We start from the raw sequence: 15,329 nt of genomic DNA on the forward strand, positions 1-15,329 counted from the left end.
AACAACACTTTGTTAGTGAAGGAGAGTGAAAATAAATGAATAAAAATGTTAAAAAAAAAAAAAGAGCTCTTTAATACCTTGCTATTCCGAGTGTGGTCCTTGGACCAGCAGCTGAGAGAGTAATAGACATGCAGAGTCTCAGGCCCCTCCCCACACCTGTTGAATCAGAACCTGTATTTTACCAAGAGCCCCACATGATTCAGTGGGCACATTCAAGGGTGGGGTGTGCTGTGTTAACACGCTGTTCCTGGGAACAGACTGGATACAATTTCAGGACAGAAATTTGGCAATATGTATCAAGAACTTAAAAAAATATTAATATGTTTTGGTTCAGGACTTCCACTCCCATGTAGTTAGCCTGGGGAGATAATCAGAGAACCTAATAAATTTATGTACAAATTATATTTTTAATAGCAAAACTTTGGAAGCAAGTTACATGCCCAATAGAGGAACATTACCTAGTTGGTGGAATAATATGTGCCATTACAAAAAAATGTTATTGAATATTACAAGTTATGAAAAATGTTCATGATGTGTTGAATAAAACAGCATGCCAGAATTAATGCTCACATAATTATTTAAAAATATGTCCCTATGCATTTTCAGTCTAGAAGGAAATATATTCTTCAATGCTATCTGTGCATCAGCTGTCTTTTAAATTACTCTTTACTTTTCTATATACATTCTATTTCCATAATGAACATATATTACTTTGCAATCAGCTTAAACTTATTTTAAAAGGATTATGATAAGCAGCAAATATACTTTCTCTCCCCTAGCCTTGCTAGCACTATTTTATCATTTTCTTTTAGATTTGCTGGTTTGAAAAGTACAAAATGGCAACTCATTATTGTTTTAATTTTAAATTACTTAAAATTAATGAGTTCTACATTTATTTTTAGAATCTGCTCTGGCACTGAATAATTTAAACTACATTATTAAATAATGCAGCTTATATTCTAAAATAAAATGAGTACTTGTTGAGTTCAGTTTACCTTAAATTTCAGAATATTATGCTGTGTGGGCTTGCTTGGGACAAAGGTTTGTATATATTTCTCTTCTAAATTTACTGGTGTTTTAATCATTGATAATATTTTAATCCATTTATTATGAAAAATTTCAAACATACAGGAAAGGAGATAGAAAAGTGTAATGAACTCCATATACCCATCGACCTACTTCAACAATTACCAACTCATGCCCAATCTTGTTTGATTTATATCCCAAACCACTTCTTTCCCTTCATTCCCTGAATTATGTTAAAGCAAATGTAATTTAACATGTAAATATTTTGGTTTCTTTCTCTAAAAGATAAGTACTTTTAAAATAAATTTAGAAACAAGACCAGTATCATACCTAGAAAAAAATGAACAGTTGTTTCTTTGTATACATCAAATGTTTTTCCAGGGTTTAAACTCCCCGTGACACCCCCTGGCCCCCATCATGATCTCACTCTCACTTGCTCTCTGGCTCTCTCACTCTCTGGTTGGTTAGAACCGGGATGCAAACAAATCCATATGCTGTGATGTTACCATTTATAACCTTTTCATGAGAAATCAAGCTCTCAGTGCATTTTCCTTCTTACCTCTATGTAGGAACACATGAGCATTTCTGGAAGAACCCCCTTCATTACCTTACCTTTCCTGATTACTTTTTTTTGAGGGTCACCTTCATTAATTCCTCATATGTCTTCCTTTTCCCAAACGTGGTCCCATCATTTGCTTCCTTTGTTCCCCTTCTCTCCTTCCTTCCCTCTCCCCTCCATCCATTCTTCTCTCTCCCCTCCTTTCTTTCCTCCCACTCTCCCCATTTTGCTTTCTCTCCAGATCATTCACTCTTGCGGTTTCAACCCTCCCCACTATGCAAATGTGAAATTTCTGTTCCCCGTCCCTGACAACACAGGGGAGCTGGACTAGGTTGGTATATTTCTAACTGATGGAAACTGGCCAGACTTTGTCTCTTGGTTGTCCTGCTTGTACCTGACACTCGACTTTCCAGAGTGAATGAACTTGCCAGCATCCCTCCAAACCAGCTCCTAGTTTTGTTCTCTGAATTTCTACCACTGGTGGAACTTTCCCTGGTGACCTCTCCCCATAAACTCAGTGGTCAAGTGTTAAGATTTCTCCCATCGTCCCTCCCTTTCCATTCTCATCTCAAATGACAATAGCAAAGCCTTTGAAATCAGCCACTTAAGTAGAAGCCACTTAGAAACTGGCTAACTTGCATCATTTAACCTCTTTAAGATCCTGATTTTGATGTTCACATTTCAAACTTACTTTGCAAGATGGAAACCTAAAGCCACTCTATATAGGACTGAGAGCTCATAGCAGAAAAATGGTAACAGCCACTATCACCACCATCTCCTAAAATCCGTGCTAATTACTTTAACTACAACCAGCCAATGATTCTGAGCATGTGCACTTTTCAGGACTGAGAGACGGCACACATCGTATCTGGACTATGTTCTCTCTGGGGCCAAGGCATCTCCAGTCCTACCTCACCCCAGCTCCCATCCAGAGGCAGAGCATTAAAAAAAAAAAAAACTCTATGTTATATGTGGTAAAAGACACATAACATAAAATGTTTCATTTAATCATTTTAGGTGCACATTTCAGCAGCATCAGTACATTCATACTGCTGTGGCAGTATCGCCGCCATCCATCTCCAGAACACTTCAGCTCAGACTGAACCTCTGTCCCCATTAAACACTCACCGCTGATCCTGCCTCCCCCAGGCCCTGGCAGCCACCATCCTTCTCTCTGTCTCTATGAATCTGACCTCTACGTAGCTCACATGAGTGGAATCACACGGCTTTGGTCCCATTGTGTTGGGCTTATTTCACTTTGCGTGTTTTCAGGGTTACAGAGCCTACCTTTCTCTCTATGGATTCATGATCTGAGGAGGAGTGGGTGGGTGGCCCACTGCTCTGAAGAGCATTAGCCTGAGCTTGGCACGCTCTTCTGGGTTTATGGATGCCAAATTGAACCAAGCTCAATGTACTCTGAACATTTTTACTCCAAGTGGAAGGAATACAGAAACCTTTGATTTCAGGACTCAAGACACATTTTTATCTACCATGTTGGTGCTTGGCAGCCATAGACTTTCCTTTAATTTGAAATAATCTCCTTCCTACCTTTACCCACAAAGATAATGACTGAGCACTGAGATGGGAATGAAGGGGAGAAAGGGCAACTGAGGAAATGCCATTAGACTGGCACAACTATGCCGATGGGGAATCTTAAGGAGTTTAGGTTTTGGGGAAAAATGATAAGGTCCTTTGGGAAAGGGGCTGTAATAGGTGGGTGGAAACCAGATGCACAGGTGCAGTCACTGAACATGGAGGGAGGCTTTGGAGGGAGTGGGTGCGCTCACACTGAGAAGTCCAAGGCCCTGCATGTGTCTTCTTCAGTGTTTTTACAAAGACTGGATGCATGCATGTGCCAGTCCTGAGGGTGCCCCTGAAACACGCTAGGCTCAACTCAAAAGCTCAATGTCTTCTCGGCAAACTGAGATTCATGTTGTCTGTGGCCTGGAGTAAATTGCTAGTATACATACAGTGTTTAAAGAGTTGCTGCTACAATTCAGGGCACAAGTTCTCAGATTTGGGGATGTCACTGAACAGCACATTGTTTTAGATTATATACTTGACATAACGTTACTAACAGCTTATCTTGTTAAATAAGGACTAATATCTTATTTAATAATACCCTTATTTAGTGAAGAGACATAATACCCTACCAGAAACATTCTACTTCCATCCAGTACTGTCACCATTTCTTCATGGAAAGGATCTTTTAGCATTCGAAACATTGGAAGGAAATCAATACTTTGAGAAAAGAGTAGTTAGATACCTTGATCACACCTAGATGTACAAAGATCCCTTTATGTGGTTCTTATTTTTCTCATTTTATCAGAGATTTGTGAAAGTTTGTGTGGGGTAAATTGCAGTATTTCCAGAATCCCCTGCCTGGCCTGAGTCCATGTACGTATTAATAGGGGTTTCTTCCAGCAGCCTCTGGGAAGAGAGAGGCTGTTCTCTCCTCCCCTCTGCTGCATAATTGGTCTGGTGCTTGGCAGTTGCTGGGGATCTGCCCGTGGACTTCCTCCTGGAAGGCGGGGATGGGGAGGCGAGTGTGCCCAGGGACGGGAGACTAAGAGTGGCGGCTAGAGGAGATGATGGAGCCAGATGATTGAGTCTCTCCCAATCTAGCTTTTTCCCCTTGACCGATTGCGGACACACCGGTTTATTCACCCAGGGCTGGGAACACGTTTCCCCCAGAGCTACAGTTCATCAGGGAAACGACCACTGGTTTAGAGCATTCTGGAAGCTCTCCCCAATCTCACAGCTACTCTCTGTGCTGAGCTCTATCATGTGTGTACGATTCCATTTAAGACTTAACATAACTTGTTTATGAAAAGGAAGAATCGAAGATGCAGGAAAATTAAGAAACGATGAAACGTTACATAGCCCATGAAGCCGGGAGTCTGTGTTCCGATCCGGGCGTATTCAACCCCAGCAGTTAAGAGTCTGTCACCCACCTGTCTCTCCTTCCATCCCAGTAACTCAGTTAGTAAAATGGCTGATGTATTTGTTTGAAGAAAAAGAGAATAATGATGCCAAATGCTATACCTTCAGATCATCTAGGTTTGATGGGAGTGGGCCTGGTTTGAGAGAAGAGACACCAGTTTGTCCAGATAAGCTGTTTTTGACAGGAGACAAAGAGGTATTGCTCAGTGCTGTTGAAGAAGAGTTTGGATTTCTAACCATCTGTTCACTTGGTTCCCTGCAAAACAAACAATGAAGAGGCACTCAAAACACAGTCAGATATATATATGGGGGTGGGCTACTGTGATTTATAACAAGAAATGTATATTTGGTCTTCATCCCGGTTTCTGGCACAGAGTTCCTAAAACACTTGGAATTTCTTAAGACAGCCACCAAAGTGTCTCTTTTTTTGTGAATGAGGTGACTTTTGGACCCCACCTAAGGCTGGTGGCTGGTTGCCAGGGGAACCAACCCTGTGATTAGAGGTTGGAACTTTCAGTCCCACCTCCTGACCTCCAAGGAGGGGAGAGGGGCTGGAGGTTGAATTCAGTCCCCAGTGGTCAATGATTTAATCAACCACACCCACCCAATGAAGCCTCCATAAAAACCCAAAAAGACAGGGCTCAGAGAACTTCTGATTGGTGAACACATAGAGATCTGGGGAGAGTGGCTCGCTGAGACATGGCTTTGAAGCTCCGTGACCTTTCCCCACACCTTGCCCTGTGCATCTCTTCCATCTGGCTGTTCCTGAGTTACATCTTTTCATGATAAACTGATAATCTGGTAAGCAAAATGTTTCTTCAAGTTCTGTGAGCCACTCTTGCAAATTAATTGAACCCAAGAGGAGGTGAAGGGAACCTCCTATCTATAGCTGGTCAGTCAGAAGCCCAGGTGACAACTTCTAGACCTGGAACTGGTATCTGAAGAGGGGGATGGAAGGGTAGACTTGTGGGACCGAGCCCTCAACCTGTGGGATCTAATGCTATCTTCAGATGGATAGTGTCAGAATTGAGTTGAATTGTAGGACCCCCAGCTGGTGTCTGAGAATTGCTTGGGGATGTAGAGAACCCCTCCCCATATGTTGGAATTAGGTGACCAGAACCATTAGGGGGTAACTTGCATTTAGATCAGATCACAAGCTCATTGCCTATGAGGATCAGGCAAGTAAAATATCAGCAGAAGGGTCAGGGTGAGGAACATGGCAGTGCAATCTAGATGGCAAGGGACAAGTGACACTCAAGCTAACTTTTGGGTATACAGGAGGGAGGAGTGGAGACTGTGGCAAATGGTAGAGTGCATATCCATTTATGATTCAGCAGATATTCTATCCTTCAGAGGCAGGAGCACCCCACATGAAGTTTGATTATACTTGGCATTCAGCCTAATTGCCTGCACAGCCAAAGCTGAGCAGAGACAAGTAAAACCCACATCCAACAGGTGACCTGGCAAGAAGTCACACCTCTGGGGCTCAAGAGTTAATCTCTGAGGCCACTACTCAGTGGCTCAGCTCTGTTGCTTCCTAAAGCACAAGTGCCAAGCCAACTCAATAGAAACGTAACCCGTACGGGAATCACTCACCACCCCAACATGCATTCTTCATGGTTTCTCTCTCTGTTGCACAATTCAATCTTTCCCTTTCCCCAAAGAGGCCTCTTCTCAGAGGCATGGATTTACTTGCTCCCTCCTGGATTCATGTTCCTGAAAAGCTGTGCGTGGTTCCAAAACAGCACCGCGCAGCACACCCAGTGAGGACGTGGAGCGGTACCGGGCTGGTCCCCCAGGGCTGCCCGACTTACTGGAGCTGAGCGTGGGGGGCGTAGCCGCCGCGGAGCTGAGGCTGCTGCCGGCTGAGGATCTGGAGCTGCAGGAACAGCTGTTGCTGCTGAAGCAGCCGCGCGTAGGCTGAGTCCATGGGCGGCGGGGACTTCTCCGCCTTCTGGTCTGGGGGAATGTATTGGTGGTACTTGAGCTTCTTCACCTTTGGCTTTGGGTCCTTGGGCTTTTTGTGGCGGTTCTTACTGTCGCTCAAGGGCTTGGACTGCAAAGGGGGTGGGGAAATGGCACATGCTTTAGGTGATGAATGGGAATAACTCGGCAACAAAGACATATTGCAAGAAGGTTTGGCCTGATGGGCATTCTTGAATCCCAGAAATACAGTACAGCCAAGGTACGATGCACCGAGAGATCCTGGGGGCATTAAGGTATCTAATGGACCAATCTACTGCCAGTGCATGTATGCTGGAAGGACACTCCTCAGGCTGGGAATCCTGAACCTTCGATGTGCCTCCAGGAGAATTTTCCTCCCTGCGTAGAGTGAGATGTAAGCCTGAATTTCACGAGGGCACTTTCCCAGCCTAAAACTGACTGATAGCCTAATAAAGGATACATTCTGATCTTGGGATGGATTCATAGGAATGTTCTTTCATATATACACATGAAATCAATCACCTTTAGTTAAGCACTCAGTAAGTTGATCTATTAATGATATAAAGTTAGATGAAATTAAGCTTGTCTTGGAAAACCCAGAATGGGAATTTCTGTTGCTCATGCCAAAAAAACTAAGACTTCCCCTCCCACCACCACCCAAATACTGATATAAGACCAGGACATGGCACCCTGTGAAATACTGATACTTTACTAGCTATGGGAAGGGTTAACCACCCACTGGAACCCTTTCGGAAGTTACCCATCATAGCACATGATTTGGACCCATGGAAAGGAGTAAGGGTACAGGCTGGGAAGTTAAGACAAATTTCTGAACGTGGTACAATTACGTTACTACATCTCATTATCTTACTTACAAGTTGGGGACAATATTCTTTGCTTTCTTTCTCAGGGATCAGTAGAAGCAAGACAAAAATGAAGATTGAATAATAACAGGTCTTAGAGGACAGTGTGCTTATATCTATCTGCTCCTGAAGTCAAGAGGCCCCCATGTAGCAAGAACAATGGGTCTATACTGTAACCAGCTAAAAAAATACAAATTTCAAACCCTGACTTTATTACAGAAGGTAGAAATTAAAACACATGTGATGAGAGTTTCCAGAGGATTGAGGAAAAAGTTGGAGGGAAATTGTGGTACCAGCAGTGTCCAGAAGAGGGGGCTCCGGAACAGCTGGCAGGCACATGGCGACTGGGCAGCTTTCCCGTGCAACCACAACACATACATGGGAGGGGGACCTATCCAAAGGAGCCTACGACTTGCATTTCTCTAACTCAGCCCATCCCACCACCAAAGCCTCTTTTGTGTTTTCTTAAGAAGACTTCTTCTTGGAAATGAATAAATAATGAGAACTAGTTTTCCCATGTGCTTGGTGGCAGGCTCTATTGCTCTCTGCTCATTATTCAGTTAGCATTAATCAGTCTTCTGCAGTTGGGAGAATTTCTGCAGGGCTCCTGCAGTCAGCTCTGTATGCTTTGCTCCAGCTCAGCTTCTGGTGGTTGCCTTGCCGGCAGGAGCTGCAGCCCTAGGCCTAACGATTAAGTGGGTTAAGGATATTTTTCTCCACGCTGCCTTAGTACAGGGATGTGGAACATTCTAGAAGGTACTAAAATTGGATCCATTTTCTCTGGATAGTGCAAAGCAAAGACTACTGTATCCACGGACTACGTAGTTTCATAATCTTTTTGAGACCAGAGTTAAGGCTGTGGGTTTACTTTTTTGTTTTCTACCTAGAACTGCATGGCCAATAGAAGGGGCTCACATTCATCTTTCTAAAGCAGAGGTAGATACACAATCCAGTGGTTGAAGACCCAGGCATAAATGTGTAAAGCAGGTTAGTTTAATGCGAGGGGGAAGGGGGTGCAGCCTGTGGCTAGAGAATACATGACTTCCTGAAGGCCTTTGGGTGCAGACCTGCACACACACTGGGCCTGCCACACAGCATGCCACCCAGGAGCTTCCAATCAGCTGGCATGTCCTTCCCTGCAGGGTGAAGTCCAAACTCTAGTCTGCCAAAGACAGTTCACCCTCCTGCCTAGGCTCCCGTCCCCAGCAGCTCACCCCTCCAGCCTCTTTTCCTTGCAATTTTCTGCTGTCTGCAAGTCACATCTCCACATACCATCTGGCTGCAGCTCATCCTTTGAGTCCAGCCCAAACCCCAGCTCACTTGGGAAGCCTCTCCTAACCCCCACTGTTGTCTCCCATCTGCAAGTCTCATATGGCATGCTGGGGCTGCCTGGTGATGGTCATGGCCCTGCACATCCTGCTAACAAGGTGAGGCAGACTAGAATCCAGCCCCTGCTCTCCTTCCTAGGCTGCTGGCCCTGACCGGGTGCTGGGGCCACCTGGGCAAGGGAAACTCTTTTTGCAGTGTGGTAAAATACAAGTGATGTAAAAATCACCATAGCAACCGTTAAAGTACAAAATTTAGTGGCAGCACATTTGCAATTATTGTACAAGCTTCAGTATTTTTTAATTCCAGAACATTTTCATCACTGCAAAAGGAAACCCCATACCCAATAAACAGTCACTCCCCATTCCCTCCTTCGTAAGGCCCCTGAAGACCATTAATCTCTTTATTTCTATGGATTTGCCTATTGAAGATATTTCATATAAATGGAACCATGCAATACATGGCCTTTTGTGTCTGGCTTCTTTCACAGAGCATATTTTCAAGGTTCATTCAGGTTGTAGCACATATTAGGATTTCATTCCTCTTTGTGGCTGAATAATATTCCATTGTGTGGTTGTGTCCCATGTTTATCTACTCTTCAGTTGATGGACGTTTGGTTAGTTCCAACTATTGACTATGGTGAATAGCACTGCTATGAATATTCATGGACAAGTTTCTGTTTGAATACCTGTTTCAATTCTTTTGGACATATTCATAGGAGTGGAATTACTGCATTGTATAGGAATTCAATACATAATTTATTGAGAAACCACCACAGTTTCCATAGTGGGTGCACCATTCTACATTTCCACCAGCAATGTCTCAGAGTTCCAATCTCCACATTTTCATCAACGCTTACTTTTCATTTTTTTTGATTCTAGCCATTCTGCCAAGTGTGAAAAGGTATTTTGATGTGGTTTTGAGTTGCATGTCCCTGATGACTAATGACATTGAGCACATTTTCATGTGCTTGTTGGCCATTTCTTTATCTTTGGAGAAATGTCTACTCAAGGCATCTAAGGCATATTTTTCTTCCTCGCTCAAAACACTTACATGCGTTCATGGTGACCATGGTACCCAACTAGACTATGGAGGAATCATGGTTTAATTAACTTTGGTACACATCCTCACGGAGCCTGCATCGAGAACACCTTTGCTTACCTAGGGTTTTACAGCTTTCAGAGTATTCTTGTATATTCTCTCTTTGCCTCATACAGACCTTATAAAGCCAGTAGGGCAGAGGTGTTTTTCCCTAGCTCAGTTGCCTCCTTCTTTGAGAAGGCCCTCTTGTATCCCCTTAGTTTACAGATGATGGCTATTTAACACTGAGAACATAGGTACTGACCAAGCAGAAGGGATGTTGGCTCTTACATAAACAACCAGTCCTGCTGGATCAGCTGGGAATCAACCTGTGCTTCACAGAAACTGACCTGTCCTTCTTCCAGACCAACTGTCATGTTCCCTTGGTACAGTGCAGCTGAAGCCTTTGCTAATTTGAATTACGCAAAACTTAAGTACTTTGGTAGAAATGTTAATAAAATTTCTCTCTGTACACCCACTGGAGACAATGTGAACCCTCTTCTCCCTCCAGCTATGATGAACAGAATTCAGCCGCAGTCACATCATCTCAAAGCCTTGGGAAGGAGGGACTGGGAGCAGGTTTAAGCCATTGCAGTTTGGCTGGGGGGCTTCACTGAGAACTGAAACACCTCCTGTCCATCTTAGGACATGATATCCACTTTTGCGTCTATCAAGTGCAGTGGCCGTTGCTTTAACATTGATTCTTATTCAATTTACAGTAATTTAAAACAACATTTCATAAGAGTCATCTCAGCATCAAGGGGTGACCCTAGAGCTGAGAAACATGCTTCCATATCAATTGGAAGTTCTTTGGCATAAAAGATAACAAAGAAGGCCAAAGGACTGCAAGCAAGTTCATTGAGGAGAGCACATCCTGTGAACAATTAGATAGAACGCTGAGGAACTATGAAATAAAAAATATGCCTTACTGCTTATAGTAATGTGCCTGCTGCAAACATAACCCTTCCCTTTATCTTTATTTCCACAGGGAGATTGGCTTGAATGATAGAGGTTTCACCTTATGCAAGGCCTCCAGGTCTGCTTCCCTTGCATAAGATTCAGCTCTGCCATACCTATTTTATGTCACTTATGGTTCCTGAGTGCATTACAATCAGCTGTCTATCTCCAGGATGAGCTTAGGAAGTCTTTTAAGTCAGGAACCTGCTCACTGATCTGTGATCCCAAAGAAATGCAAACACAGGTTTCTCCTCTGTAGGGAAGGCCCATGCTCAGCTGCACAGATCAGAGAATCTCTGTGGATGGCCCATTGTTCAACTCCTGTCTCACCTCGTTCCTAGAGGACTGAAACTATACACGGGTCTGTGGGACTCTTCTCATGCTGTCAGCCCTAACTCAGAAAGCTCTGCCCTGAGCTGGTCCTGGGAACATGCGCTCGGCAGGCTCCTGGAGGTCAGCCCATCCATACCTTTACAGCAGCGTGCACGGGGAGCGCGGCGCTGAGGGCAACGAGCTCCTGCTTCCCCCTGTCTGACTGGTTGCCAGGCTGTAAGGCTGAGTCAGTCCTGTCATTTTCTGAGCCAGAAGTAGGATCCTGAAATCCAAATTTTAGCATTATTGGGGTGCAGAGTAAGAACTATGATGTAGAAGGGTTAAAGTAGAACCCCCACTCCTAGCTTCATATCTAAGTATATATAGACCACTTCCTCCAGGGAAAGGGGTTGGGAATATGATTTGTCAACAAAGTGAGGACACTTCTGGGACATAAAGGGGTCATTTTTAATAATTATTTCAGAAGACAGGTATAGAACTGGCTTGTTCTAGACTAACTGGGACATCTGGCTACCCTGTGAGGGCTCCACCTATCTGTGATGAGGCCCACCTGCTGGACATGATAATGGGGTTGAAAAAGAAAGAAAGGTGGGGTGGGTGTAGGAAATTTAGGGGAAAGTAGGGCAATAAAAAAAACTAGATGAAAGGTGTTAGCAGATGGAGGGCAAGTGTATGAATCTGTATATATATGTATGTGTGCAAGTGTGTATATGTTTATATGTATAGTTCATGTGTGCACATGTGTATGTGTGTCTGGGTCTATGTGTATATATATGTGTGTGTGCGTGAGTATGCATATGTGTCTATGTTGGTATATGTGTGTATACATATAAATGTATCATTTGGCATACACATGTATTCTGTGACTACGTACTTGGTCTGTGTGTCTATGTAACTGTACATATGTATGTATGTATGTGTATCTGTGTGTGAATGTATTCTGCATATATGTGCATTTGTCTGTGTGTATATATAAGTGTATCTGTGCATATGTGTCTGTGTGTATATGTATGTGTGTACATGTGTCTGTGTGCACATGTGTATGTGTTCTGTGCATGTATGTGTCTCTGTGTAATATGTGTGTTTCTGCATGTGTCTGTGTACATATGTATGTCCTTACATATTTGTATATATGTGCATGTATGCATATGTAGGTATGTGTGTCCATATATGTGTGAGTGTAATGTCATGACAACCTTTAGGAGAGGCATGTCTCTGTATGTAGAAGACTTGGAAAAGGGGAAATTATCTTCTCTCCCTTTCCTACATTCCTGTGCTGTGACAGTAGCAAAAAGGCTCAGTGCTGCTCCTGATGTGGCCCCGGCACTTCTCGGTGCCACCCTGAGGCCTTTCCCCTCGGAGCCTCCACGCCCTTATCTGTTAAGCGGGCCGCTGGGTGGGGTGACATTACAGAGCTGCATCTGGCCCCCACTGCTCGGGGCGTCAGGGCATCTTCCCTGCTGCCCATTGCGTGAGGTTAGCAGAAGGAACTTTCCTTCTCCTCAATCCATTCTTAAATCAGAAGCTGAGGAATTTACCATCACAATAATAGATACAAATGGTCTGATACACTGTTTGATGTTGTCATAGAAGTTTGTTGGCAATGACCAGCTGCAGCATGTCGGGGAAGGAAAGATGCTTTGGTTATAAACTCTTGTATACGTGTGACTATTCCAGCTCTGCATTTCACCCCTGTCCTGCTCCCCAACTCCATATTTTCTCCTTGGCAGCCTTAGCCCTGCCCCAGAGTGACGAATGGCATGAGAACCAGCAGCCACCAGAGCAGTTTGGGGGTGATAAGTGCTGATACTTTTCCTGCTATCCGTAGGGTGCTTTACAATGTAAAACTGATTTTTAAACATAATAACAAATTTCAATCCACTGAATCATTGCTGTGAGGCCAGGAGGAGTAAATCTTTGACGGGAGAGGAGGGCCTGAAGGGTTCTCTCCAAGCCGGTGTGAGGCAGGAGCGGGCTGGGGCCTCACTCTGGGCCGCCACGCTTGTTCTCGTGCCCCCTGCGTGCGGGCCCGCTGCGCCGCTCTTGGGGCCGGTGCCTGCTGCGGGGCGAGGCTGAGGAGGGCTGTGCGCAGGCCGTGGCGGCTCCTGGACGGGCGGCTTCTCAGCCTCCCGGAGCTCCGGCCGCTCCTCTGTCGGGACGGCGTCCGCGTGGCCCGCCCGGAGGGGCCCGCGACATCCCAGAGGAGACGCTCACGTATTCCCGGCAGAGTGAGCTCTTGACTAATGGCAGTAGCCATTCATAATTAGCATTGTTCTTTACAAATGTGCTTTTAACAGGACTGACAGCGTACGTCCCTCACACCTCGACAGCTGGTGGATTGGTCCAGGAAGAGGTGAGTGCCATTTCTGCGTGGGGGCAGGAAGCGGACCTCGTGGTGGTCTGGAGGTAAACCCCGCCAACAGCCGACCAGCTCGGGTCTCCCTGCACTGCAGCCAGTCAGCACTTCCTGCTGCCCGTGCCCCCAGGATCGGGGCAGAAACAGAGTGTGGGCTGGAAGCCACTGCTGCTCTGGCACATTCTGCCCAGGAGGTTGTTGGTAGTATCTAATCTCAGCGAGCCTCATTTTTACCTTGTCTATAAAAATGGAGGTAAAAACTATCTGCTTGGCAAAGTAAATGCTTAAAGCCAGTCAAAGGGTAGAGTTCTGAGATTCACTTTCAGTGCTTTCTAGAGGCCTTGGATGGGGCAGGTGAGGACAGGCTAAGGGGGTGTGCCTTCAAGAGATGTCTCAGGGCCTCTAAGCCAAACTGACCGTGGCATTGTTGATTTTAAGACTGTGAAGGGATGACAGGCTGAGGTGTGGTCTGTTTACCTGGATTGTCCCCAGAGCACCTGTCGCAGGGGTCTCTGTCGCTTTGGTGTCTGGGGGGGATCCCGCCGAGCTGTGGGGGTCTTCACCTCGAGCCTGATCTGGAGAAAGCCCATCACTGCTGCTGTCCTCCTCAAAGGCAAATGTGTCTGCTGATTTGGAGAGACTCACCCGGTTACCTGAGGGAGTGAAAGAAGTCCAAGCACTGGGTCAGTGGCTTAGGCTCCTCAAAAGGCTTTTGAGAAAGGCTTCAGTGTGTCAGGCCTATTAGGAACACAAGTCTATCTCCACAGGTCTGTTTCCAGTTCAAGGTCAGAGTGAAGGTATTTTACGTTATTTGGTTTCTCATCTATTTACTCCACATGGGAACTTGTGTTTATAAAAGTGACAGGATTGGCAGGGAAGAATAAGTGATACATTAAAGGTCTATCATCACTTGTTCAACTTTATTTTCAGGTTTATCCATTCCTGGCATTTCCTATATGAACCTGTATCTTGATGAAACATCAGGGAAGATGAAGGAAAGAAAATGGGCCTCTGGATACAAAATGAGGCCAAAGAGGGATGCAGTTGGAGAATGCCCTCCTCTCTCCTCTGGTTTTATGATGAAAGAGATAATGGACAAGACAGTGTGTCATTTCCATCGTGTTCAAATATAAAGCAGGGCACACAGCACAAAATGTTTTTGCAAACTTTGCTATTAAGGATCAGCTAGGACCAGCTACTAAGTTTAAATTCCTAAATGTCAGAATTAGCTAATGGCACCGGACTGTCTCAAAGCCCCATTCAACAAATGCATATCCATGTATAAAAGCCATAAATCTGTCTCAGAAACTTTTCTTCTTATTGTTTGGATTTTCTTTTTATTCCTCATATCTTTGTGTCTATTTTGGAAATCCTCAACCATTCACCCATGCGGAGGTTCCTCCTCTGCAGCTTACATGAGCTTTGGAGTACATTAGCTTGGGAGTGGGGTTATCAAGCAGATGGGACTGTAATGACATCCTTATATGTCCTGAATGTTTTTCAATTGCCAAATTTCATCTGGTTTATTATCCAAACTGCACAGTACAAAGTGTGCTGAGGCCACATAGCACTTCTGACCCGATTCCAGGCACAGCTCTTCTAAAGGAATTTTGGTATTATCAGAAGTTTTCCAGCCCGGTATTCTGCAGTCACACTCACAAGAACTTCTGACTCTGCTTTGTGCAGATAAGAGAGAGAAGCTCTCACCGTGGAGACTGGAAAGGTAGCCTGGAGCTGGAAGTAATGGAACAAATGTGGTTTGAGGCTTGTCATCGCCACTGCTGCTGGCATCTGTCATGGACCCTGACTCAGACATCCGAGTGTCAAATCAGGAAAGAGGCCAGACAAGGATGGGGCAGGTGGCAACCCCAGCTGCCGGCCCCTGGGGCATCCCACTCACCGGGAAGGACTTGGGACCAGTTTTGCTGCTCCAGGGCTTCCG

At 44.9% G+C, this 15,329-nt stretch overlaps 1 protein-coding gene across 6 annotated transcripts in view; it reads right to left on the reverse strand.

Annotated features, from left to right (window-relative positions):
• Window positions 1–15,329, reverse strand: part of MYOCD (myocardin) — a 95,055-nt gene that overhangs the window by 21,914 nt on the left and 57,812 nt on the right. For all 6 annotated transcript variants that reach the window (XM_036920697.2, XM_036920699.2, XM_036920696.2 and 3 more), the window contains 4 exons: window positions 13,865–14,040; window positions 11,168–11,293; window positions 6,343–6,584; window positions 4,631–4,784 (listed from right to left, as the gene is read on the reverse strand). In XM_036920697.2, coding sequence (XP_036776592.2) covers window positions 4,631–4,784; window positions 6,343–6,584; window positions 11,168–11,293; window positions 13,865–14,040 — 698 coding nt within the window. The remainder of the gene's footprint in view (window positions 1–4,630; window positions 4,785–6,342; window positions 6,585–11,167; window positions 11,294–13,864; window positions 14,041–15,329) is intronic.

This window comes from Manis pentadactyla, chromosome 4 (genome assembly GCF_030020395.1).
Source record: "Manis pentadactyla isolate mManPen7 chromosome 4, mManPen7.hap1, whole genome shotgun sequence".
NCBI lineage: Eukaryota > Metazoa > Chordata > Mammalia > Pholidota > Manidae > Manis > Manis pentadactyla.